At 51.7% G+C, this 25,796-nt stretch overlaps 10 protein-coding genes and 2 non-coding genes across 12 annotated transcripts; 8 read left to right on the top strand and 4 right to left on the bottom strand.

Moving 5' to 3' along the window:
- Positions 1 to 632: 632 nt before the first annotated feature.
- On the bottom strand, positions 633 to 1,394 carry POX_a00755 (uncharacterized protein; the record flags this gene model as incomplete). The annotated part of the gene is made up of 1 exon (XM_050109694.1): positions 633 to 1,394. The coding sequence occupies one exon, from the start codon at positions 1,392 to 1,394 to the stop codon at positions 633 to 635; it is 762 nt and encodes a 253-aa protein (XP_049973462.1).
- Positions 1,395 to 2,071: 677 nt separating this feature from the next.
- POX_a00756 (Monooxygenase mdpK) lies at positions 2,072 to 2,860 on the top strand (the record flags this gene model as incomplete). The annotated part of the gene is made up of 1 exon (XM_050109695.1): positions 2,072 to 2,860. The coding sequence occupies one exon, from the start codon at positions 2,072 to 2,074 to the stop codon at positions 2,858 to 2,860; it is 789 nt and encodes a 262-aa protein (XP_049973463.1).
- A 560-nt stretch (positions 2,861 to 3,420) lies between these two features.
- Positions 3,421 to 4,746, bottom strand: POX_a00757 (Oxidoreductase; the record flags this gene model as incomplete). The annotated part of the gene is made up of 1 exon (XM_050109696.1): positions 3,421 to 4,746. One exon carries the CDS (start codon positions 4,744 to 4,746, stop codon positions 3,421 to 3,423), a length of 1,326 nt encoding a protein of 441 aa, XP_049973464.1.
- Positions 4,747 to 5,059: 313 nt separating this feature from the next.
- POX_a00758 (Anthrone oxygenase claH) lies at positions 5,060 to 5,724 on the top strand (the record flags this gene model as incomplete). The annotated part of the gene is made up of 3 exons (XM_050109697.1): positions 5,060 to 5,248; positions 5,305 to 5,501; positions 5,559 to 5,724. The coding sequence occupies 3 exons, from the start codon at positions 5,060 to 5,062 to the stop codon at positions 5,722 to 5,724; spliced, it is 552 nt and encodes a 183-aa protein (XP_049973465.1).
- A 404-nt stretch (positions 5,725 to 6,128) lies between these two features.
- POX_a00759 (uncharacterized protein) lies at positions 6,129 to 6,929 on the bottom strand (the record flags this gene model as incomplete). The annotated part of the gene is made up of 1 exon (XM_050109698.1): positions 6,129 to 6,929. One exon carries the CDS (start codon positions 6,927 to 6,929, stop codon positions 6,129 to 6,131), a length of 801 nt encoding a protein of 266 aa, XP_049973466.1.
- Positions 6,930 to 7,445: 516 nt separating this feature from the next.
- POX_a00760 (uncharacterized protein) lies at positions 7,446 to 9,136 on the top strand (the record flags this gene model as incomplete). The annotated part of the gene is made up of 3 exons (XM_050109699.1): positions 7,446 to 7,648; positions 7,704 to 8,824; positions 8,913 to 9,136. The coding sequence occupies 3 exons, from the start codon at positions 7,446 to 7,448 to the stop codon at positions 9,134 to 9,136; spliced, it is 1,548 nt and encodes a 515-aa protein (XP_049973467.1).
- Positions 9,137 to 10,380: 1,244 nt separating this feature from the next.
- POX_a00761 (FAD-dependent monooxygenase) lies at positions 10,381 to 12,007 on the top strand (the record flags this gene model as incomplete). Its single annotated transcript, XM_050109700.1, has 2 exons — positions 10,381 to 10,603; positions 10,683 to 12,007. 2 exons carry the CDS (start codon positions 10,381 to 10,383, stop codon positions 12,005 to 12,007), a joined length of 1,548 nt encoding a protein of 515 aa, XP_049973468.1.
- A 465-nt stretch (positions 12,008 to 12,472) lies between these two features.
- POX_a00762 (Efflux pump aflT) lies at positions 12,473 to 14,451 on the bottom strand (the record flags this gene model as incomplete). The annotated part of the gene is made up of 5 exons (XM_050109701.1): positions 12,473 to 13,176; positions 13,242 to 13,422; positions 13,475 to 13,810; positions 13,875 to 14,135; positions 14,197 to 14,451. The coding sequence occupies 5 exons, from the start codon at positions 14,449 to 14,451 to the stop codon at positions 12,473 to 12,475; spliced, it is 1,737 nt and encodes a 578-aa protein (XP_049973469.1).
- Positions 14,452 to 14,922: 471 nt separating this feature from the next.
- Positions 14,923 to 17,302, top strand: POX_a00763 (uncharacterized protein; the record flags this gene model as incomplete). The annotated part of the gene is made up of 4 exons (XM_050109702.1): positions 14,923 to 15,320; positions 15,380 to 15,407; positions 15,469 to 15,990; positions 16,049 to 17,302. The coding sequence occupies 4 exons, from the start codon at positions 14,923 to 14,925 to the stop codon at positions 17,300 to 17,302; spliced, it is 2,202 nt and encodes a 733-aa protein (XP_049973470.1).
- A 1,455-nt stretch (positions 17,303 to 18,757) lies between these two features.
- Positions 18,758 to 18,873, top strand: POX_rRNA006. Its single transcript, XR_007588097.1, has one exon. It is a non-coding gene; the product is annotated as a 5S ribosomal RNA (ribosomal RNA).
- Positions 18,874 to 19,034: 161 nt separating this feature from the next.
- POX_rRNA007 lies at positions 19,035 to 19,149 on the top strand. Its single transcript, XR_007588098.1, has one exon. It is a non-coding gene; the product is annotated as a 5S ribosomal RNA (ribosomal RNA).
- A 1,687-nt stretch (positions 19,150 to 20,836) lies between these two features.
- Positions 20,837 to 22,307, top strand: POX_a00764 (putative endo-beta-1,4-glucanase B; the record flags this gene model as incomplete). The annotated part of the gene is made up of 5 exons (XM_050109703.1): positions 20,837 to 20,924; positions 20,981 to 21,192; positions 21,251 to 21,315; positions 21,372 to 21,469; positions 21,529 to 22,307. The coding sequence occupies 5 exons, from the start codon at positions 20,837 to 20,839 to the stop codon at positions 22,305 to 22,307; spliced, it is 1,242 nt and encodes a 413-aa protein (XP_049973471.1).
- Positions 22,308 to 25,796: the final 3,489 nt, after the last annotated feature.

Raw genomic sequence — 25,796 nt, forward strand, 5'->3', positions numbered from 1 at the left:
GTGTTGCAATTAAATTCTGGTCTCGTCGATAGCGGCAGTCAAGGCGGGCCCTTGCCTGCATGTGGGCATAACAAAGTATAGGTAGTAATGGTAATTCTGTCTTCTGGTCAGGGCATACATCATGATTGGCTGGTTTTCTAGGTAGATACCTATCTTCAATCTGATTACCGTATATTTGCCATCTCGAGGTAGTCGATTCTCAATGCTAACTTTTATTGACACTCTGTTTGTAAGAAGGGTGAAGGTTGATGGATCGGTAAATGCTATTTTCCAAAAAAAAAAAAAAAAAGAAAGTGTAATGAAAACTACGGTCTCTTCTCCCTCACCTCTTGCCACTCGCCAGGCTACTCCTTGATAGATCTCAACAGTCCCTAGTTTGAGTTTCTCAAACCTACAAGCCTGGGTGTGCTTATGCCAGTCAATGTTGAAACACGTTTAATGCGTGCATCAGGTCCCTCTGACAGTATGCCATCTGAGTTTTAATCTAATAGTATGATCAATGGGGGTTTGTATCACAAATGAGGTGAGTATACCCTAAAAAAAAGAAAATTTAACTGTTCATGTTTTTTTTCAATTATTTGATTCTATAATTCCAAGTCTCCCCCCAATTCAGCCACCCCAACACCTTCCCTTCACTCAGCTTCCCCATCATCCTTCTTGGTCTTGGACACTTCAATAACAAGCACCCCATCCTTCCACTTCGCCGAAATTGCCTCACCCTTCACCTTCGTCCCGGAGACCTTGGAGTCCTCTTGGACCGAGAGATCCTCTTTCTTCGCGCCGGACAGATTCACATGAATCACGACAGCCTCGCCAGTGTCGAACGCATCCACATCCACGTCCACGTTCGGATTATCTTGCACACATGTGGTACCGGGAAAGGTGTAGGGTGTGTGGTGAGTGTGGTAGGAGTAGGGGCACGCCCAGGAATGTGGTGCTTCGAAGCCGCCACGGGCACCCCCACCCTTCGCGCTCTGCTGGAACTCGGGAAATGGGTACGGGCGCGGGAACGGCTCGGGTCTCTCGGCGTCTTCGTCGCCCCAGGGTGAAGGGTAAGGCTTGCGGCCGGCGGGGCCTGGGTAAGCGTGGGGCTGATGCGTATAGCCCGGGAACGGGTATGGGGCTTGTCCCTCGGGCGCGATTGGCAAAGTGTATGGTGGGTGTCCTCTGGCGGGCCCGGGGTAGGCGTATGGCTTGCGTGGAGCAGTGGGTTCGTTGGGCTCGTCGCCGGGTTGCGCCGCCCCCGGTGATGGGTAGGGGTGGCCCGGGCGACCGACTTGGTTCGGGCCCGGTTGAAAGTGGTAGGCCCATGGAGATGGGTTAAGACGAGGGGACGATGATGGCTGAGGGAAGCCCCAGCAAGGATAATTCCGGTTTGGAGCTTGGATTATCATGATTGTATTGCTGTCAAGTCCAGAAAAAAGGAGAGGAAGAAAAAAAAAAGGATGATGTTCGGAGGAAAATTGGTGGGAGAGATCAATATGGATTGATCGGTAGTAGATGGGTTGCTAGAAATTGAAGACGAGAAACCATGACGGTCGTCTCCCTTTTATCGTTTTCTTTTTCACGTCAGAGAGCTCAAGCGCTTCAGTGTATGTTAGGCAATGAGACAGTGATTGACGATGCTATCATTTGGTTGATGTGGATCTGTGGCGTCGTCCATCTCCATCCTGAACCGTAGACGGTAATTCTAAACCCCGGGCTGTCAAATAGCCAAGGTAGCGTTTCAACACCCCCGGACATTCTAACTCCCGGGCTGCAACCCACGGCAATGCTCTTGGCCTGCAAACCCTGCTGCCTTTGAAGGGGCAATTCGTCGCATAAGTAGGACAAATTTCGGAGGCCCTACAACCCGAGAAAATGACAAAGGGCTCTTCCATTCAAATGGACAAGTTAATCTCCCGACGACCGTCAAAACAAACTCAGCGCCCCATGTCCGGACCCCGAATCTCCCGGCCTCAGACCAATCAGCCCGATGGATAATAAGTATGGATGCGTCAATTCAGGCCAGACTCGAGGAAAAGCGAGCAGCAGCAGACCCTAAATCGTCCGCTCATGTGACTGGAGTACCATGTCAACCTACGCAATCCTCGGTGCCACCGGCAACTGTGGCACGGCTCTCATCGACAACCTGCTGCGCACCGACAATGCACGAATCAACGCCTATTGCCGCAACAAAACCAAGCTGATCCAAAAGGTTCCCGCAGTATCCGAGAGCAAGCACGTTACGGTCTACGAAGGGAGTATTTATGATATCGATCTCCTGGCAGACTGCATCCGCGACACCCGCGCCATCTTTCACGTGGTGACTACAAACGACAATGTTCCCGGCTGTCACGTCGGCCTGGATACGGCCAAGAGCATCGTCGCGGCGATCGAGAAGCTAAAGGTCCAGAATCAACTCCGTGCACCTCTCCCCACGATTCTCCTGCTCTCCTCCGGTACGATCGATGACCATCTGAGCCGTCATATGCCGTGGTGGTTCCGCTCCATCCTTCGTACCGCCGCGTCACATGTCTACGAGGACCTGCGCAAGACCGAGATCTACCTCCGGGCACAGCAGGATCTTGTATCGACCATCTTCATCAAACCTGGTGGACTGGCTGTGGATGCGCAACGTGGTCACGAGCTGAACCTTGACCACGACGAATCGTTCGTCTCGTACCTCGACCTGGCTGCGGGGATGATCGAGGCCGCGGATGACAAAGACGGGCGGTACGTGATGAAGAATGTGAGCGTGGTGAATAGAAACGGATCGGCCAAGTTTCCGTCCGGGACTCCCTTGTGTATTGCCACGGGTTTAGCGAGACATTTTTTGCCTTTTCTGCATGAGTATTTACCATCCACCGGTCCTAGCTAGCGATCGAGTTTGCTCATTTCAAATAGGTCAATTGGGATATACTTTGAGAGTGTATGGTTTTTGTCTTTGTTTTTGAGGCTTGTACAGACAAAGGATCTTTAGGAGGCTTCAAAATAGTCATATACGATAAGAACTGATGTAGTGTCTCTGTGTAAGTTGGACAATCCTTCGTTTGGCCACCCCGCAGACCGAATATCTCCCGGATTCGGGTGATATCAACATTAACATCAAAGATCAACATGATTGTCCACCACATCTGATTTCGCAAAGATGGAGCGTATATATTGTGACATCTACCTCCATATGCCAGTGGGTAAAAATTGCTATTGAAGTGAAGGGTTTGAGCAGTATAGTAGCCACTACATGAAGAAGAGGTTGCTCACTTTGTATCTTTCTGCACTGATTCAATGAAACATCCATATATTGTTGCCGTGGAAATTTAACAACTGGCAGATTTGGGGTGAGATTGTGATAAAAAGGCCGAAATCGATGAAAAGACACTTGTGAATACAATCCGAGTAAAGAACTAGGCAAGATCCGGTCGAATCTTCCACCCCATGTCAAAGCCCGTGAAATTTACAAACTTCTGGTCTGTCGGCCAGTCTTTTTGTCGTATCCAGCGCCATGCGCGCAATCTTGAGCCACATATCTCCCTTGGTAGGAAACGCATCAGGGAACTCCAGCTCAAACGGGCGCGCAGCCTCCTGTCCGTTCTTCAGCGCACGAATCATCTTCGCCACATGCCCATCATCGTGCTCCTTATTGACGGCGGCATACAGCTCGTTCCATCCCATATTGGCACTAAAGTCATCGTGGTAGTCCCTGATCGCGTCCTCGTACAATTCGGCCGACCCGCTCACCACGTACCAGGCCAGATCCAGCCGGCCCTTCCATTCGACCAGCCTCACCCGGTCCTCGAGCTTGATCCAGTCCTGCCGGATGAGAACACTGAAAAAAATGGAACTGGTGAGTGTGTGCATGTAGAAAAAATCAATTTTGCGCTTGCGTCCCGGCCGCTGGCTGGCACCGGCCATGTATGCGCACACACTGATCATCTCGGCGGTGCGGCGCTGCAGCTCGAGTTCCTCCGGCTTGATGATGAACTGCGAGCCGATGAATGCCATTTCAAGATTGGCACGACCGACGACGCCGTCGCGCATCTTGTTTCCAAAGTCTTCCCAGCGCGGGGCTGTGCGGATTGTCTCGTTGGCGCGGGCCTCACGCAACAGCTGTATGAGAGGCTTTGGGTGTTGGGGCGGGTAGGCGATGGCGGCTTGCGCCTCGCACGCCTCGAACAGCTGGCTGATGTGGCTATCATCGTGGGCGGCAGCCTGTGCCAGTGCCTCGGCGATGATGCTAGGCTGCTGAAACTCAATCCCCAGCCCGAGGTGGATGATCGGATGGTAGGCGCCCTCATAAAGTCGCGCCAGCATTTGCTCGGCGATGCGGCTGCGCGAGAAGACATATTTATTCACAACTACCTGCCACCCGTGCGTGTCCATCTGCTGCTGAAAGAACACCAGGAACGAATGATACTGCGTGATTGTGCCCAGCGCTTCGTAGAAGAATGCCTCGTCGGCGAGGCGCTCAACGGTCGCGCTGTCGACCTCCGGGATGGGGCGCTGGATGCCGACCCCGTCGTCGTAGGCGCGCTGGATCTCCTCCGGCCGGGCACCGAGCGCCAGGCAAGTCAGAATGGAGTGCGCAATATGATTGTGACCCGCTCGGTCGCGAAAGAACATGTGCCATTCATCATGGTTTTTCTGTAGAAGCCGGTTGGCTTCCAGGATTGAGGCGCTGTCCACAGCCGCGTCGCCAAGTATGCCGACATGTTCGTCCGACAGACCGATTTGTGAAGTCCGCGTAATGGTTTCAGTGGAGCCCATGATTGATCTTCTGCCTCTCTTTTCTTCTGCTGTTTGTCTGTCTGATATTTTAACTAGTTGTGCATCGGGTCTGGTTGCTTGTGATATGGGCTATATACTCTGTCTGATTCATCTCCACCCGGGCAGCCAACATCAGCCCAACCCTAACCTCTCGGGAAATCGGAAAGCGGGCAGCACACACGACCCGGAACCCGAACGCTTGCAATCCATCCGAACCATGACTCCATATATTCGGGGTATTTTACATCCTCCTGGTGGCTTACAATCAGAGTAAACTGACCAGTACGCAACACGAGAAAGATCAAAATTTACGATGAAGGCAAACACCACAGAAACAGACGCAGAGACGGGCCTCCCGCCTAGTCGGTATCTCTGTTTAACTATTCTAGGCTATCGTAAGCCCGGAATGAGCGAGGAGGCATACCGTCGGCATATGATTCAGATCTCAGCACCTCTGACAAAGGATCTCATGGTCAAATACGGAGTCAAACGATGGACGGTGGTGCGAGTCATCCCTCAGATCACACATGCACGAGCGAAACTGAGACAGGGCTGCAGATTCACAATCCGACGCAAACTCGCCTCCTGATGAACCAGATCTATGATCGCCAGATGTCAAATATCGCCGACTATGATTGTTTCAGTCAGGTGGTGTTTGAGAGCGTGGAACACTACAAGATGATGAAGGAAGATCCGTATTATAAGGAGCATCTGTTCGGGGATCATGAAAATTTCGCGGACACTCAACGGAGCCAGTAGGTCTATCATTGTGATATCGTGACACAAGAGCAGTGGTCCAACTGACTGGATAGAATGACAATCGGGTGGATTGAGGAATGGATTAATGATGGTGTCGTGCGCGAGGGTCTGGAATTTCCAAGTGCTGTGCAGCAGGAAGTATCGTCGGGAGTTGTGTCGACATGTGGCTTGGCCGTCATGACTGTGTTTCTAGGAGCGTATATTTTCTTTTCACGATAGCTGGATTCAGGTACTACGTATTTGGAGAGGGGAGCCACCAGATTTGCCGACTGGCTATTACACTAGTGGTGGAATGCAACCCATCTTATGGCAGGGTGATCTGCTTCGTTGGTTTAGAGCCACACCTGCAAGATCACGGGGCTCAACTATTTGAAGGTATTCGTATAGCTCGTAGAGACACTAGGCATTTTTGAAAGATTTTCTCGATGTTTTGCCTCATCACCGGCTACTCCACCGTACACTCCGTTCCCTTCGCAATAGACGTGCTGGGTCCTTGGTCTAGTTGGGCAATACTGGTTTCTGCCATCACCATCACGTCCCTCTGTCCTGGGGGAGGCTGGGGGAAGATAGGTGGTGTCTCGCTAGGTCAATGATAGATTTATAATTATATCATGGACATTCTGTCACAACCATTGCCTATTTCCCAAGTGACTGACAAAAGCCCCTCCATGGGTCTCCACGGTCGCATTTTCAATGACCTCCCATTGCCGGCACACACTCTCCTCCATCGACATCGGCCCCGAGAAATGCGGCGCATACGACTTGAGCTTGACAATCATCTTTCGTCTTCCCTCCATTTCATCCTCAGTCGGTGCCGTGTACGGCTTGGAAACAGCACCGGGACTGATGGACATGAACAGGATCCCTTCCATTACCCCGAGCGATGCATGGTACTTGGCCATGAGGAGATTGGCCGCGGATTTGGAGATGGCGTAGGGTGTAGCCTGGTCCAATGCAAAATGTCGGACGAGGTCGGGATCGGCCAACATTGACGAGATGGCGATGACTTTCTTGTCTCTTCCCCTTCGAATTAGCGGCAGGCAAGCATTGACTGTATGAGCCACGCCAACAACATTAGTGCGGCATGAATCCAAGATCTCTCGCTCCAGAATTTCAGGTGACAGGTCCATGATCGGTCGGAAAGCGCTGTTGGGGGTCAAGATGGCGGCGTTGTTGATTAGAATATCCAGGCTCCCACCGGTGATGGCGCCGACTTGCTCGGCCGCCGTCTCTAGGGCTTTGGGGTCGGTGATGTCGGCGCGGACCAGGTGGACGTTGGTCACTCGATCGATCAGTAGACGGTTTTGCGTGGTAGCTTTTTCGCGCACAAGCCCTATGACTATGTTTTGTGGGTTGGAGGACAGTTGCTTGAGCCAGGTGTAGCCTAGCCCTCGACTTGCGCCGGTGATCAGATAGGACGGCATGGTGTGTTTTGTTATCTTTTTGAGACTCGTCGCATAAATGACGGGATTTTATGGCATTTGTTTTTTGATTTTCTCTCTGAACTAGATGCTATCATTGATCAGTGCCATTTTCGTGCATTTGTGTGCGTCCATATGGTTCAACTACACCGATATTATTTATTATCAATTATCAATAGGGAAGGGGAGGGGGAATTCGGGCTATTGTCGTCGGGGGTTCGAAGCAGACCGGGCTCGGGTCATACTCCGGGGATAGAGCCAAGCATGCAGCAACAGGGATTAACACGAACCAACTGCATACTACAAACTTTCCCTACGCGCGACAGTAAAACCCCCTGGTCCCGATCATCCGGTTAGAATAGACCGCTTTTACAGATTGTCGGCGCCTGGTTGGACTAGTTGCACGTTGGGGGGTGATCATATCGCTCTATGTACATAAGCCTATTAGGTTTATCTCAACAAGCCAAAATTTGTGTTCTTTTCTTGTACTGCGAACAACCCAAATCAAATCTCCCCAAAATGGACTCAACCTACGCGGATAGGTTTCATGATCTCGATCTGCCTATCAAGGTAGCGGCAACAGGCTTGCTGGCGACCGTGACGACCTTTCTCGCCTACATTGTCTTCCTTTCGTATACCCCCCACGTCGACAAGAACTCCCCCCAATTCACTTCAAACACTGTACCGCTTGTGGGATCATGGAGCTTCTTCACGCAAAAATGGTAGGTGTCTCGCTTTTCTCCCTAACCATCACTGTCTTCTAAGCGACATACGCAGGGCGTTCTGGAAAGACTGCGTGGCCAAGAGCAAGACCGGACACTTCAGCTTCTGGCTGGGCAAGTATCACGTTGTTGGCGTGTCGGGTGCAGCAGCCCGCAAATTGTTTCTCGACAACCCTCAGTTCGACTTTGTGCGCGGGGCGACTCTGGTCGGCCATGGCCCGGATCTTGTGCCTCCCCTGCACGAGATCTTCCACGTCAACTTCCAAAACGGTCGAACCTACTTCCAGCGCCGCTTGTTGGACGTGCAGAAGTCCGAGCAGCTGGAGAAACGCGTGCCGGGCGTAACAAAAGACGCGCGCATGACCTTCGAGGCGCTGCGTCAGAGTGCTTCCAGCATCATGAACCCGACAGATACATGTTATCGCCTGGTGGTACAGCAGGCTAGTCGCGTGGTGTGCAGCGACGAGATCGCCGACGCCCCGGCAGTGCTCGCAAAAACCCAGAGTGTGCTATCGCTACTGATGCACACCAGCAGTATTCACGCCGTGGCACTGCCATACTTGCCCTGGCTGTCCAAGCTGAAGCGTCGTTGGGGCCGATATGGTCTGAGCAAGATCGTGACACCCATCGTGCAGCGCCGGCGGCAGAAGGATGCGCCCCGTAAAGACGACATGGTGCAGTACATGCTCGACCGTGGCGACTCCCCCGAGTGGATGGTCAACTTCTTCATCTCGACGCTATTCATATCCTCCGCCAATGCCGGCTACCTCAGCGGTGCCATGCTTAATATCCTTGCTCATCATCCGGACTGGCAATCGCGCATCTATCGCGAGATCGCGACCGTCGCCGAGACGCATGCTTCGAACCGGCATGCACTCTTGGTCGACCAGCTCGACTCTATCCCACTCGAAGCCTGGGAGACTCATTTCCCCTCAATCGACCTCTGCTTTAAGGAAGCCATCCGCATGTGGGTCGCCTTTCCGATGATCCGCCTCAACATGGCGAGCCACGCCGTCCCGATCCCCGGTACCAATGAGGTCGTCCCCGCGGGCAGCTTCGCCGCATATAACACTACCGAAGTCCACTTTAACCCCGAATTATACCCAGATCCGTACAAGTACGACCCTAATCGCTTCAGCGAGGGTCGAGAGGAGTTCAAGAAAGAGGCATATGGCTGTACGTCAATCCCCTGGGCGCTTGTTTTTTTCTTCTTTCTCTTTTGTTGTTTTCCCCCTTCTCAACCCATTCATACTAACGTACCTAGTTGTTGGGTGGGGTCAAGGCCGACACCCTTGTCTGGGCATGCGGTGGGCAAGGGTTCAGCTAAATATCATTCTTGCTTATGCTCTGGCTATGTATGAGTGGAGTGGATGTGACGAGAACGGGCAGCCCAGCTCCCATTTTGACCGGAAGACGGACCTGAACGCTCCAGGGCCGAGTCTGCCCGTGGGCCTGTATTGCAAATATGTGCCTCGGGAAAAGGTGTAGAAAAGGGCAGTAAGCGTTCAAGTGGAAAAGGAAGATCTATATCAAAATTATGTCTCTTTCGCAGGCTACATTAGCAAATGGAGGGATGGAAGAATGAAGGAGTGAATGCCCCAACTTAGTACGTATGATCATGTTTTCATTTGGTTTAAAAATGTATAGCCCGGTTTGGTTGTTTGATTAGGAATGATTTCCAAGAAACCAACTGGATGTACGACACAGACTCACTAATTCCAAAAATTTACTATTTTACATCACCTGTCTGATTGTCCAGGTTCTATCATCTTGCTCCACCTTCTCTCGGAATGGCATCAACTCATCCACATCTTAATGCACCCATACATACTGGCCGTTCAAGAAACGACTCTCGGGACCCGCCAACCACCGCGCGAAATGCAGCGGCGTATTGATGTCCTCCCATAACTCCCGCAACGCCGCATGCTCGTCATGATGCTCCGCAATTGACGGAGTACAAAATGTGCCCGGATGAAATGAAAAACACTCTGAGAGAGTTTTGGGCGTTGGCTCAAGTCAAGCACGGAGGGACTTGACGGCTTGATTGCTGTAGCTGGGCAGTCCCAAGGGCGGATCACGTTGTCTTTCTTCATGTTGAGCATGGCATCGCACTGGATTTATTGCAGCAATATTCAATCTACAGTAATCTCTCGGCTGATAGCTTCATGGGCTTTGCTGTTCTCAATGAGAAGGTCTGAAAGTGAACTCTGAGATGATAAATGAAGTTCTACAAGGCCTGGAAATCTTACAACATCAGGCGAGGACTCTTAGGGCTTCTGGATGTACCTGATAAGATCGTCATCTTAGCAAGACGGGATATGACTTTCTAAATTTTCCTCAAGAACTTGATGGTGGGCATACTCAAAAATAAACAAGATGATTCATAGCTGATTGGCAAATTCATGAATTTTTCCTCTCAGAAGGGCTTCCATTCGTCGGAATCAAATCTGGACTCGAGAATTGGAGCTATTTTCAGTCTGACTTAAAATGAGATTACCTGCGAGTCATGGTGGCTTTCAGCATAATACCCATGCCCTTTTTTTTCCTGTGACGCAGTCGGAAAATATGGTGGATTTCCGAGACCCGAGACAGAAATGTCCCGAGCTTGTGAAAGCGACAAATAATTCCGAGAGGTGAGCCAAGCTGAGACCAACGTGATATATATGGTTTACAATTTTTCCTCATCCACAGCATGATTGACTCACAAGTACCCTTCGTCGTATACTTTGAAAATGGTGTCAAACGAGTATCTTACCCACGGGGAGAAGGATGAGTTCGATCCCCTAAAGTGGTCGTCAACCCCAGGCGAGCTTCCTCGACGATCCCCCGCCACGCACCTGAATGTGCTGATCGTCGGGGCAGGCCCCGCGGGACTGATAACAGCGCTTGAATGCTGGAGGAAAGGGCACAATGTGGTGGGGATCTTGGAACGAAGCCAAGGGCCGGTCTATACGGGTAGGTTATCCATCGGATCGTCCACAGGATACAATGCCTTTCATAGTCCAAAAGGACTGACCTGCTTGAAAATTGCCAGGCGACATCATCGTTATAGGTCCCTCCGCCATCTGCACCCTTCGTCACTGGCCCGAAATCTGCCGCGAACTCGACCAGGATCGATCAGACAGCGTGATGTATTACCGCCGACATCACGGGGAGCTGATTCTAGGCCCAACAACATTGGGCTACAACAGCCCCGAGCATCGGTCCCAGCGCCCTGAAGGCCTACCCTACGTGGCCCCACACCAAATTCGTCGCAAGTTTTACCGCATGCTGCTCCGCCAGGTCGCACGCATCGGGCTCAAAGTCGAGTACGGCCAGCGAGTGGAGCGGTACTTCGAAGACGAGGCCATGGGCGTCGGGGGTGTGATCACGACAGACGGCAGCGTACGAGTGGCGCACCTAGTTGTCGCCGCGGATGCCTTCAAGACGCCCTCCGACCTGCTCATCGCGGGCGAGCATGCGCCCACGCACTCCAGCGGCATGTCGGTGTATCGTGCGGCGCTGCCAACGGCATTAGCTCTGCGAGATCCTGCATTCCAGGCCCGTTGGGGCGAGGTGGTGGCCCGGGGGGAATCTCACCACGAGTTCTGGATCGGTCCCGGTATGCACCTAGGGCTGTTTATCTCACCAGACTTTGTGGCATACGGACTGACGCCGCGCGACAAATTCCTACACCCCGACGGCAACGAGCCCATCGAGACTTGGGATCCTAATGTCGATCCACAGGAGGTGCTAGACGTCCTGCACCGCATCCCGGATTGGGATCCGGCCATCGAGGGCTTGATCCGCAACACGCCCCCGCGCGCCACGGTTCACTGGCCGCTCCTGTGGCGGAATTTACGGCGCGAGTGGACGTCCCCGGCCGGTCGTGTGGTGCAGGTCGGTGACGCCGCGCATACCACGGTGCCGGCGTCGATCAGCGGGGGAACGCTGGCAATCGAAGATGCCGTTACACTGGCGGCCTGCTTACAGCTCGCGTGTGCCGGGGGTGCGCCTGGTGGAGCACCGTTAGGAGCTCGCATCTACAATCTCTTACGCTACCAGCGCGTGAGCTGCGTGCAGAAGATGTCATTTGTCAATTCCGAGAATCTGGGTGCCGCCAATATGAATGAGGTGCTCGCAAAAGACCCCGAGAAGGTGAAGGTCCGGTTCCCCAAATGGCTGTTCCAACATGATCCGGAGGCGTACGTTTATGAGAAATACGGCCAGGCTTACTTGCATTTGACGCTTGGCACGGACTTTCAAAACACTAATTTTCCTCCGGGTCATAATTTCAAGATGTGGACGATCGAAGAAATACATGCGGATGTTCTTGCGGGCAAGAAGGTGGCGGACTTTTTGGATGGCGATTGGGACTAGGCAGGCAAAGCACTAACGTGGAACGAGGAATTAGTGTTATTCCGGTGCTTCCAGCTAGTTGCAACATCCAAGAATCTACTGTTCCCTGTGACTTCAAGACTCTCCACGTATCCACGTATCCTCAGGTAGGGAAACGCAAGACGTAAATCAGGTCTACCATGAGGGTCTGGGCACTTCCTCGCCATATCTCCCAACTGATTTGACGAAGAATGTTCCCATAATTGGTAGATCAGCAAGCCAAATGGAGCTTACAAAGCTCGAGGCACGACACCGAGCATTGTGCTTGTCAAATAACTCAATCTCTCATCTCAATGGAAGACGATGAATGGGGATCGAAGAAAAGTTTTTATATTGACAATTACAACCGATTAAAGTTAATTAAACTATTCATCCATGTAAGAAACGACAGATGACGAAGTAAAGCAATTCAGAGCTACCGCAAGCACCTCAACCCGATCTATCAATCTATTTGGGTCCCGCTGCCTCTACTGGCTTCTCACCTGCAGCTCCCCCATTATTCTCCGCATCGGGCTTGGGCTGCCCCTTCTTGATACTCTTCCACTCAAGTGTCGCGGCCCCGAGCACGGTGAGACACGAAATGATCAGCCCAGCCTGGAACACCTTGCGCAGCGCCTCATTGTACGAGTGAAGGACGGTATCACGCAGATTCGCGGGAATGGCATCCAGTAGCTCTGTGACACCACCGGAGGTGACCAGTGACCGATTGAAACCTGGAAGCCCGGACAGCCGCTTCACCAGCTGGTTTGCAAGAATGTTCTCGCCGACGGAGACAAACACTGCGGCGCCAATCAGCTGTCCGAAGAGCATCAGCGCCAACCCGGACGGCACATCGGGCTTGGGGAGGACAGTCTGAGCGGCCAGATTCGGGATCTGGAAACACAGACCCAGCCCGATACCGTACACGATCTGGTAGCCAATCCATTTCCCTGCGCCTGTGTTCACCTCGAAGGTGGTCAGGAGACCCGCGCCCACGGACATGATGCAGGACCCAATGATGGCGAGTGGAGTGTAGTATCCGATCTTTGAGTTCACGATCCCACCACCAACGGACCCGACGACCATTGAGAGCATCATTGGGAGGAGGCGAATACCCGACTCGACAGCAGTGTTACCTTTGATGGACTGGAACCAGATTGGAAGGAAGTACACTATCCTTGAGTTAGTGGACTGTACAAGCACTTGGAGGCAGATGGTCGGGAGAGGGCTTGAGTACCAAAGATGTAATTCCCTGAGCCTACGCAGAGGGTCTGCCAGAAGCCAGAGATGATGCTGCGCTGCGAAAAGATGCGCACGGGCAGTGTCGCAGTCTTGGGAACGAGGATCTGAACGGCGACGAACGCGATGAGCAGCACGCCCATGAGAACCAGACACGCCACCACACGGCCGTTGCTCCACTGCAGATCATTAGTTGAGGTTTCAAAAATCACTCAGTCCGATTCGACGTACAGTATATGTCTGACCACCCCACTGTAATGCCAGCACAAGGCAAACCACCCCGGTGACTAAGAAAGTGGTTCCCAGGAAGTCCAGCTGGAGCAGCTTCTCCACCCACGGAATCCTCGTGGTATCCTGTTTGGGGATCTTGAGGCAGAAGGCAATAAAGATCATCGCCGCACCTCCGATCGGAAGATTGACGTAGAAGCACCATCGCCAAGTCACATTGGATGTAAAAGCACCGCCGATCAAGGGACCCACGATCGAGGCAAGGCCGAATAAGGCGCCGAATAAGCCCTGAATCTGCGGACGTTTCTCTAGAGGGACGGAATGAATGATGCACATGATCTGGACATAGCCTGTCAGCCCGACTTGTATCAATGGGGAGCGCCGCTGTCGGGGGTCAACTTACAGTTCCAGCCAGAATACCAGCCGCACCCACTCCGCAGATTGCTCTTCCGACGATAAAAGCCACAGAGTTGGGAGCAGCTCCGCAGATAGCAGAGGCCACCTCAAACAGTAGAATACTGGCAAGAAACACAGTTCGCACCGAGAACAGCTTGTACATTTTCCCAAACAGGAGTTGAAACGCGCAGCATGTCAACAGGTACGAGCTTCCGTACCAGCCCACATCGTTGAGAGAGTCGAATTCGTCGGTGATCTTGGGGATGGCCTATAAATTTGCAGAGGTATCAGCGCTGGATTCGATGTGTTGCTTAATGGTCAGCTCTTACCGTCGAGATGATGGTTCTGTCCAGCGCAACCAGGAACATGGCGACAAAGGCCGAAACAATCAGGCAGATAACCCTAATGGCGGACTGATTCTCCACAGAGCCGGGAGGGCCTGGAGGGCCTCCAGCTCTGGCTGGTGTTTCGTCTTGAGCATGAACATCGGTGGTAGATTTTTGACTGTGATGCTTCACCAGCTCCGGAGCGTCTACCGCAGCAGACTTGGGGCTGTCCGATATAGAGCTGCGTGATGAAGGCATTGTGGAAATACAGGGCGGCACAGCTCAAGCAGCTATCGATCGGTCACCAATGCACAAGGAAAGTCCTTTTTTAACCCAGGGGAGATCAGGAGGAAAGCTCTGGCTTATAAAGGGGCCTATCGGGAGGGCAAACATGGCTGGACGATCTCGCACTGTGTAGCAGCATATCGAAGAAGCTGGCCATCCAGCCGGGGATTAGCAAGTTCGCGACTGCAGTGATCGGGGGTTAGAAAGTGCGAGTACCAGGATGCAAACGTGGTTCGTCGGTCTTTCTAAAACCCGCCTGTCCCCCCGCCCCCACACTCTATGGTACACTTGCCCTTTCATTCATTCTTTCTTCCTTTCTTTCCTTTTTTTTTCCGCCCAAAATCCTCGGGCTTCGGGCACTCGGACTCAGGAGCAACTCTTCTATCCCGTAGTCAATCACTTAATCACTTGCAACTGGATCAATAGTTTCTCAAGTCGTCGGCCATGACCACGCCGATCTCTACATCCGATCCGACCGCCACCACCGTCAAGCCCCGACGCGTGCTGGCATGCGTGTTGTGTCAGCAACGCAAGAGCAAATGTGACCGTAAATTTCCCTGCGCAAACTGTGTCCGAGCCAACGTACAGTGTGAGCAAGCTGTCCGCCAGCGACGGCGCAGATTTCCCGAGAGAGAATTATTGGCCCGTCTACGACTCTATGAGAGTGTACTCCGGCAGCACAACATCAAGTTCGATCCTCTGCACACCCCAACCGCGGACCATCGATCTCCCAGTGACGATGGCCGTGATGATCTACCAGATGGAGCCGAGTCAGAGGGCACTCTCGGTGATACCAATGCGCTTCCGTCGAAAGAGAAGCCCGCAGTACAGCCCAAGGCATTGTATGAATTCGGGTCCTGCATTCACTCGATACTCAGTGGATGATTAATTCTATCAATAGAAACCTCTGGCATGCAATGAGCCAAAAGGTATGGGGGGATGTTCTGCATGGACAGACGGCTGGGGACTCACTAACAATTTGGACCCCAGGCTGTCAATTCTGGAGACGATGGCAATGCCGGTGAGGACGACGAGAATGACACCGGCTTCCTTCACGATAACGATGATTTGCGGCATGCTGTCATCAAGAAGGCATGGAATCACATGTTTCAAGGCCAAGGCAACGACCATCTTCTATTCGGTCCGCCGGTAGGCACAATCGATCTATCCGCGTCACATCCAAGCCAAGCACATATCTTCCGGCTCTGGCAAATTTACCTGGACAACGTGAATCCGCTGCTCAAAGTCACCCACACCCCCACTCTGCAGTCACGAATCATCGACGCTGTCAGTGATATCGCCAATATCAGCCCCACTCTAGAAGCCCTCATGTTCAGCATCTACTGCGTTTCCCTGATGAGTCTCTCAGGCGAGCAATGCAGGGCAATGTTCGGGGCTGCGAGAAAAGAACTCTTGGCCAGCTATCAATTTGCGTGTCAGCAGGCGCTACGAAGGTGCGGTGTTCTACGCTCCAGCGACCGCGAGTGTCTGACTGCCCTATATCTGTACCTGGTAAGTCTAATAGTAGTTGGTCAGTACCACTGTGAATTTACTATACTAAGTGGCACAGGTTTCCATTCGCTCGGAGACGGATCCTGCCTCTCTGTCCTCGCTGCTGAGCATCGCGATCCGAATTGCCCAGCGCATGGGAATCCACGTCGAGTCGATGTACAGCAAATGTTCCGTGCTAGAGGCAGAGATGCGCCGTCGGCTATGGTGGTCGCTCATCATCTTCGACAATCGCATCTGCGAGATGTCCGACTACAAAACGGCATCGCTGACGCCAACCTGGGACTGCAAGGTGCCTCTCAACGTGAACGACTTCGAGTTGCAGCCCGAGATGAAAATCCCACCCGTCGTCAACAACCGACCCACAGAGATGTTGTTCGCAATAGTGCGTAGCGAGCTCGCCGATTTCGTGCGGCACAGTGCTTTCCATCTCAATTTCACAAACTCATACCTAAACACGATCGCCCCCCGTCCTCCCACCACCGACCTTACTGACGAGGCCGAGCGACTGGTCTCGCTAGAGAGAACTCTGGAGGAGAAATATCTGGCCTTCTGCAACTTGGAAAACCCACTTCACTTCATGACTATCTGGACTATGCGAGGCTCGCTGGCCAAGAATCGGCTCCTGCAACTTTACTCTCAGTCCTCAAACACCCCCACACCACCAACCGACGCCCAGCGCAACGCGGGAATCGCCCATGCGCTGCGCATGCTCGAATGTGACACGAAGCTCATGACCGCGCCGCTCGCGCGACCCTACCTGTGGCTGTTGCACTTTCACTTCCCATTCCCGGCTTACATTCACTTGCTGCAAGATCTGAAGAAGCGGCCCGTCGAGGACCATGCCGATCGTGCGTGGGAGGTCATGAGTGACAACTACGAAGTGCGTATCATGGATGTGAAACAGGACGATCGGCCATTCTACGTCGTTTTCTCGCAGATTGTTTTTCAGGCGTGGGAGGCGCGCGAGAAGGTAGCGCGGCAGCTCGGGACGCCATTTGTGCTACCAAGAATGGTAGTGGATATTCGGAAGAAGTTAACCCACATGACAACGAGTTTTGGGCAGGAGGCCGATGCGGCGCAGTCGGATGGAGATGCGGGGGTGGAGATCAATGCCGATGATCTCGCCATGCCCATGTCCATCGATTTCAATGTACTTGGAATGGCGTACGGCGCTGGCGGGCAAGGCCCGACTAGCTCTGGACCGTGGGGGTATCCCGATCTACCTGGGCCTGGGTCTGTAAACGTGGAGGATACGAATCAATTTCTGGTGAATACCATGGAGTGGAATAGGCTGCATGCTCACGGCAGGTGAGGCAGCCCGCGGAGTGTCAATGATGAATACCGCTTATGGCTAGCGGTCACATTCATTCGGTTCCTATGACCAGGTGATGGTGTGGTCCAGCTGGCTGCCATAGGATTACACTGAAGAAATCATGTACATTATACCGTTGAATAGATTCGTCGTGACTTGTTCTCGGCATGGAAAATGCAAGCTGGGCAACCCTAGGCAGTGCAATTTGAATAAATTCCATGGCCACCACAGCACTTTTGCGGAAAATTCTCATGGCCTGAGTCTTTCTTCTCATGGACAGCATTTTTTGGGACTCGCCTCTGGGGGATGTCTGTCTCGACAAGGCTGTCATATCGCTCAAAATTGAACACATATTTGAAACATGATTGATAGGCAAAAGAAAAAAAAAGCAGCATTCCTGGCGTCCTTCCATTGGCCTGCATTAAAATTGTGGGGGAGCTCATTGATTATTATGGATACTCTGGCCCTACGTCACTTCTTCGACTGTTCAGACAAAAGAGGACAAAGCCTAGAATCTTGGAAGCTCTTGACACTGACAGATGTATACCCACTGTATGCCTGTGGGTATACCAGATTTTTCAGCCACGTCAACTTTAACTGGCAGACCATTGGAAAAGGCCTGAAATTCAGTCGGGTAGTTTCTCAGCTCTTGGTAGGTTCAAACCTACCAAGAGCTGAGAAACTACCACATAGCTCTGACGACCAGCCCCATGCGGAGGCGCGCAGAGAGCAGGCCGCAATCAGGTGTGCACACCGCGTACAGCGCAGAAGACTTGAAGAACCCTCGCCGACGCCTTCACTGTCTCAGTTACTACCACGGTCGAAGTGTTCTTCGGGTCCCTCACGCACTCCGGTACTCCGCGCACTTGCTTCGTCACTACCAGATACGGACACCGCACGTACTGGATGGAACCGAATAGCAGAATTTACTTGAATAGCAGAATTTACTTTCACCCATATTTGTTCTAAGAACTTTACCCGGTAATCCGATCAATTCTTCCGATGTTAATTAAGGCCGTGGATTGGACTTGGATGAGATCAATTGTACTTGGATGACCAATTTCTCATTCGTGGATTCCAGGTATATCTAATGACACCGGAACCATGGCTCGGTGGCTGGCTTGGCTTTATATATTCCCGTCGTTCACCCAGGCAGTGCTCTGCGAACGTGTCAACGCACAAAAGCATCTCCAACATGGCCACTTACTCTACCTCTTGATGTATTTTGAGTAAGGTAGATACTGAGGCCAAGCAATAGCTTGGTGCAATACATGACACATAATTGAAATGTATCCAAACGGAGTTGTTCGACGCCTGATAAACCTAGCCCTGGTATCTTCTATTGTCAGGCTAACTCTTAAGAACATACCGAGGCATGAGGACTTGACCCTCCGGTCGCGATTCAGACAATGCAAAAAATCACTATATGAATTTCAAACAACCAAAATCCATCACATACGACCATAGGGTGTGGAGAACAGGGCTTCCCGTCCGCTCAGCCGTACTTAAGCCACACGCCGGCCAGTTAGTAGTATGGTGGGTGACCACATGCGAATCCTGGCTGTTGTATGTTTTTTTCTTTGTGTTTGTCTAGTGTCAAATCACTACAGTATTGCTAGTTTATCTCTTTGTATCGTTCTAAATCAGAAAATCGTCTAGAATAATCAAAGGGACATACTTAGTCAGATATGCAGACAGAGAATATAATGAATGACGAACTCGAATCTAGCACATACGACCATAGGGTGTGGAAAATAGGGCTTCCCGTCCGCTCAGCCGTACTCAAGCCACACGCCGGTTAGTTAGTAGTATGGTGGGTGACCACATGCGAATCCTAACTGTTGTATGTTTTTGTTTGATTTCATTTTTCCCCCCTTTTCGTGTCTTGATCATCGTCCTGTGACAGCGAGCGTTTTGAATACGACGTTGTACATGCCCTGAGCTGGAAAATCCATCTTCACTGACTCTTAGCTACGGGTGGGGGGTACTCTTTTCAACACTCACGGGCTAGACAAACTGGACAGCCTCGAATATACTCTGTTGCCTATTCCTCGTTAAGATCTCAATGGAAATACCGCAAGTGCGACGAATTCCGCCTTGTCGTAATTGTGACTCTAGTAAGGCGCGGCTGTCTTCCAGTCACTGGAAATAGAGTGGAACGCAAAGGTTGCTACTGCAAAGTACGCCCATTCACTGTGAGGTCTCTTATCGCCTCGAACGCGCTTAAAACCACCATGACTGACGTAGAAGCCTCTATGGCCTCAACCAATTACAGACGGGTTTTGGGAGGACTGACTTCGAATTCTGTGCCTTCAACGGACACTTATTAAGAGGTTGAAACGCCAGTGCAACACTCTTCGAAAAATCTCACAAAAGAATTGAACGTACTATTCGGAGAAATGGTCAGCATGAAATGTATCACTGATAGTGGACAATGTCTCCAAAGGCAAGCCGTGATTCGTGGACTGAGGTTTCTTCCAGATTGACCAGTTAACGGCGGTACCCCAGAGTCTAAATTTCCCCGCAATTTCCGGTTGATGCGCGCTCATCTTCGATGTCTGCAACCGTTCCCGCGGACAGGCGGCGCCGGGCGGAGGGCGCTCCGAGATTAAATTAGCCACCTCTGCAAGGTCCTTTCTTCGTTTCATGTTCCACACGACAATCACACTGCACATCCTTGTGGCGGATTCTGTTCCCCCCCCTTTCCGTGGACTTGCCAAATCCAGAGAGGTGTTTGATGTAGACCCAAGGGACTTTCGAATTCCAGATCTCATCTCCGACTGCCACGACTGCCATTTGTGATTACGGGGACAAGGAAAATGACTTTCAATCCTAATCAGGGATCCTCGCTCCCACTTTCAAGAGGGTCATTCATTCAATCGTGGTACCCTCTGGCTTGCCAGAGAGAACCGTTCTCCTTGGCGGACACCCAGAGAGGCTTACACTCATCATGCGCAAAAAAACCTCCGCAGCTATTCCCTCCTTGTCGATGATGGGATTGTGGAACACTTCGTCTTCTCGCTCAATTCGTCGATCATCTGCACGACGGAGGGAATTTTTCCCAATTCGGTCCGGGGGTTTCTCCAGAGTGACCTCTGCCGTCTCCGCACTTCAACTCCACAAACTCTCCTGGCAGACGCAGTCACGCTAGTGAGGATTCAAAAGCACGTGTGACTTATTCAGCGATGCAACTTCCGGCTTCACCCTCGGCCGGGGTCCCATTTCCGTGTCTAATGCAGCCATTTGCGACTCTTCAGTGCTCGATCTGACCATTTGACCCCAGTGGCGCTGCAGAATAGGTCTGTGCTTGACCTGATACATGGACCCACGCTCAAGTTCATGTCTGCAGAATTCTCCTGAATGGATGAGGATCTGCTCGGTTGAATCTCCGGTCAGAAACCGGACAGAGGCACAGTTGCTGTGGAGTCTCTTGGCCGGTTAGGAGTGCTATAAGATGGCGACAGAAGTCGGCCGAGGAGGAAATTCTCGTTTCCATCCACCGAGTCTGCATACATTGGATTTCGAGTTGTCAAAATGAGATACGATTTGATTCTTGCCGCCGGCGCCACTCTGGCACTGGCCGTGCCCCAGGGCATCTCCAAGCGGGCCGGAGGCTTTGTCTGTAAGTTGCCAGCTATGTCGATATGACGGGACTAATCGCTGATGGGCGTGAACAAGGGTTCGGCGCTAGCGAGTCTTGCGGAGAGTTCGGCGAGACTCACCTGCCTGGTGTGCTGGGAACCGACTACACTTGGCCTGATCAGTCGGCCATTAAGACACTCTATGATGGGGGCATGAACATTTTCCGAGTGCCATTCCGGATGGAGCGATTGATTCCAACCTCAATGACGGCCAGCCCGGACGCTGCTTACCTGCAGGGACTCAAGAGCGTATGTTTTATTTGAGTAATCCGTCACGAGAAAGACCCATGCTCATTCATCTGCGTAGACTGTCAACTACATCACCTCCATTGGCGCGCATGCCATCATTGACCCTCACAACTATGGCCGATAGTCAGTCCAAGGTTCCCCCACCTGTGAGCGTCAGGCTGTATTAACCGTTTGACCAGCTACGGCAACATCATCACCTCGACCAGTGACTTCAAAGCATTCTGGACGACCGTGGCCAAAGAGTTTGCCTCGAACGACAAAGTCATCTTTGACACCAGTAAGCTCAGACGCCCAAAGGAAAAGATGAATCTCTTGTTTCTGACCCGAATCTCGCAGACAATGAGTTCAACACCGAAGACCAATCTGTCGTCTACGACATGAACCAAGCCGCCATCGACGCCATCCGCGCTGCCGGTGCGACCTCGCAATACATCTTCGTTGAAGGAAACTCGTGGACTGGTGCCTGGACCTGGGTTTCCGTTAACTCAGGGCTCGGCAACCTGACCGACCCTCAGAACAAGATCGTCTACGAGATGCACCAGTACCTTGACTCGGACGGCTCCGGCACCTCTGGCACCTGCGCCAGCTCCACCATCGGCAAGGAGCGCGTTCAGTCCGCTACTCAATGGCTCAAGGACAACAACAAGCTTGGATTCTTGGGTGAGTTCGCGGGTGGCGCCAACTCTGTCTGCCAGACTGCCATCACCGGAATGTTGGACTACATGCAGGATAACAGTGACGTCTGGCTGGGCGCCTCGTGGTGGGCGGCCGGACCGTGGTGGGGCAACTATTTCGCCTCGATGGAGCCCCCTTCAGGAGCAGGATACGCATACTACTTTAAGATCTTGTCGGCGTACTTCCCATCTTCGAGCTCGGGCGGTGGCTCGGGAGGTTCGACCACGGCGACCACCACCGCTGCTCAGACCACGACCACCAAGGCACCCGTGACGACCACCAAGACCACCACTACAGCCGCACCGGCCACGACGACCGCTGGCGGTGCGACAGCCGGACACTGGGCGCAGTGCGGTGGCGTTGGCTACTCGGGACCCACGGCGTGTGCGAGCCCGTACACCTGCAAGAAGCAGAACGACTACTACTCGCAGTGTCTGTAAGAGGGCAGCGCCCCGATAAGTCTCGATTGAGCTTTTTGTCTAGAATCAAAGGAGATCTCTTTGCACTTGTTCATGTATTACTAGTGCAACCAGTGCCGTGGAGTAGTTGAAAACAAAAATTCTTACATGACCGCAGTTGTACAATCTCGAGAGTTTTTTCTTGCCTGTGGATCGTACTGAGTAGACAGTGAGATTGGTTAGCGATGATCAACAGACATAGTGAGGCAGCACGTTGATGGGACCGGTCTCGGTGAACGAGCGTCTCGCTGAGTCACTGGCGACTTTCGATGTACGCACCGACTCATTTATACATACCCGGCAAATTGGAAGATACCCATTTGAGTACTCATTCACTGAGTTTAGGCTATTCGAACGAACCTTTTTTTCTTCTCGGAATACTCTTTCAACTGGAACATAGGAGGGGAAAAAAGCATTTCCAAGAGATACTGTCCATTGTATAAAATGTACAGTTGTACACTAGTAGTCTATGCATGAACAAAAAAACAAGATCACTCAAGGCTCCCAGCGGAGTTCCCATTATTCCTCGCGAGACTTTGCTGCCTACAGACCCGGACGACTGACTCACCTGCCCGTCTTGTCACGCATGTAAGTAATTGAGTTTATGGAAAACAGTGCCATGTCAGAAGCGTGCGGTGTATGTATTACACGTGGACTATCGTGGTATGTACTCGCGACGCCCTTTGCTCTCTCTCTCTCTCTCTCTCCTCCCCCCCACGTCAAAGCTCACGACAAACACCATCTACTCATCTCGAGTGGAGACATGGGGATCTCGTATCAAAGTGGATCAAAGCCATGTCGATGACTCGAAGATATACTTCGCAGGGCGCGTTTTAGCTCTGATTTCTCAGCGTCCACCTCATTCACAGTGTTGGACAGGACTGGTCCGGGCTCGGCCTTGGCCTTGGCACTTGTATTGCAAAGGGCGGAGATGGTGGATGCCTGGATGAATTTCGGCCCTGGTCCGAATTCCGGGATAGGCTTAACCTTAGAGATGCTGTTTTCAACATATGTTGAGAGATGGAAATCGCAAGGCAAAGTATTTTCTTTTATTCTTTTTCCAATTGACACGAGAGGAGGGGGGGAGTCAGCTAGTCTAACTCGCTTCTGTCAATTTGGATGCATCTTTTTTTTCTGGTCTTTGGATAAGTACATGGTTCTTGCTTTTTATTCTATTTTTACCCCTTAAATAAAAGGAACAGACGGAGTGGTGGTGGCACGGAATGCCGACCGAGCGGCATCGCCTTCCAACGTTCGGATAGAGACTCAAGGGGACCAAGACCTCTGCTCGATCAGACACAAATGCTTATGTTCTGAGCGTGAGAAGATCGTCCAAATGCAGGGAGTCCAGTCCGTTCGGAATGAAAATTCTCACAATACTCCGCTGACCTGGTTTGATGGCGGTAGCGTGAGATCATCCGCGGTGGTAGCTCGGAGTAAACGTCGGAGTAAAAAAAAAAGAAAAAAAAAAGTCACACCCAGTTTTGCGGAATGGTCCGTGCAGGGGTCGGAATACCACAAATAGTTTTGACACGGACAAAAAGACTCGTGGCGGGTAAATGTGATGTCTGTACGTAGAATTTGTAATCAAGGCGCAATTAATATCTTTCATGTAAAAAGCATAGCTGTGAGAAGAAACAAACTTTAATTATATCGCACGAGCTAGACGAAAACAAAAAGGCGCGGATTTCAAAGCAAGTCTGAAAATCTAAAGTGTTTGAAGCGATTGTATACACCACGCCCTTTGATGATCACATTGTAGTTCCTACCAGGTTTGTAGGCTTGGACTGTTTCCCGCGGCCCCGCCAGAGTGGGCTCCATCATCGAGCAATTCGAGGTTTTTTTTTCGATTTTCTTCTTCTTCCCAGCCCTGGCTCAAACCGAATTTTTTTGCATGGAGTGGACTTTGACGTACTAGACTGAAGAGCCGCCAAGCCACGAATGCATCGCAGGGCGGAAGTTGAGTTTGCTTCCAAATCAAAACAGTCGGTCGATCGCATGGTACAAACATGCTCGTGGAGCTGACCTCCTTGGTGTGAAACGCTTCATTTGATGTGTTGAAACTCTGTGTGTATTAGGATGGTAATAGCTAGACACATGTAGAGTGATGCCTTGTCATTATTCGATCTGATGCTTCCTTCCCTCCACTAGCGCCAGCTCCAGTCCGAACTCATGAATTAGGTAATCGGGAAATTTCTCATGGTGTACATCGTGTTGGTCCTCCAAATGGATATATGTATTGTTTGCACTCTTTGTGTACTACAGAAATCTCTTCACTTCCGCTGCAACAGTCAGGAGTTGATGGAGTCCAGGGCCCAGCACACACCGCAGATAGCCGGCATCGTGAGGTTTTCCACGGCCCCTCTTGTTGTCCTGCGTGAATGTAGTCAGTGAGCAGTGGGCACTGGGAACCACGATTCAGTCTCGACCAGGCCGAACGGCTCCATCGAACGCCGTTTCGGGACCCCGAGCTAGGTTCTTGCAAAAGAACTGGGCGATCCATTTCAAAAAAAAAAAAAAGAAAAATCAAAAAGAATCCGGCAACGGGAAGTGGGGCTACTCGGATCTGAAAATCATGATCCCTGAGCATGGACATCATTGTCCTTCGACATACATCCTGTACTTGAAGTTGAACTGGGTACAGGGTTGACGTGCCTGGTAATTCAATCGGCCTTCTGGATCGACCGCCACGCTCTGCACCGCCCACCGCAGGGACTCCGGGTCCATGCAACATACATGCAGTCTGGTGTGCCGATAGTACATGTAGTAGAGTCCAATGACACTTTGTAGTGATTGATCTTCTGGTATTATTCTCAAACGCAGGCACGCTGCATGACAAAGTCTGGAATAGTCTTCGGATCGGTAGCTATGAGCACAGGACTCCTATCATGGCTCAACCCTGACTCACGAGGATACGTTCGTATTGGGTCGACGTGTCGATGGGATAAAAGTTGATTGTTAATCAGAAGAGGAAAGAGGTTTCATGATTCATTTTGCGATGGATTACTCATTTTACGCCCTTTGGTGATTGCTTTTGACCGCATCTATTTGATCTGGGGGGGAAATACGGGGGGCTTTGAGATCCACCAGGAGTATGAGCCGTCTTGGGGGGAGCCATCACAGATGAATGCAACGGGCAAGATCCGAGAAATGGGGTCTACTGTGACTGTCTATGAGTATACCCTGTAATGATAGCAATGGATGGCTTTGAGTTGGAGCATCGTCTAAAAGAAGATATGTCAGCGAGATTCTTCGTGCATCCAGGCAGTGCAAAGGAGTGAATCGTTGACTCGACGTTGGCGTGGAGCGCGCCCTTGGAGGAACATACACGTGCTTTCCATGAAAGGGATTGGCCACTGGAGTCGCTGGTGGGTCCTCTCGGTAGCAGTGGGGAACTCCGAGACTCTCGGTTCCACTCCGAAGTCAGTCCGCGGATGGGAAATCTCTTCTCTGCTCTGCTCTTTCAGCCCT

The sequence above is a fragment of the Penicillium oxalicum genome, chromosome I (genome assembly GCF_001723175.1).
Source record: "Penicillium oxalicum strain HP7-1 chromosome I, whole genome shotgun sequence".
Taxonomy (NCBI): Eukaryota; Fungi; Ascomycota; class Eurotiomycetes; order Eurotiales; family Aspergillaceae; genus Penicillium; species Penicillium oxalicum.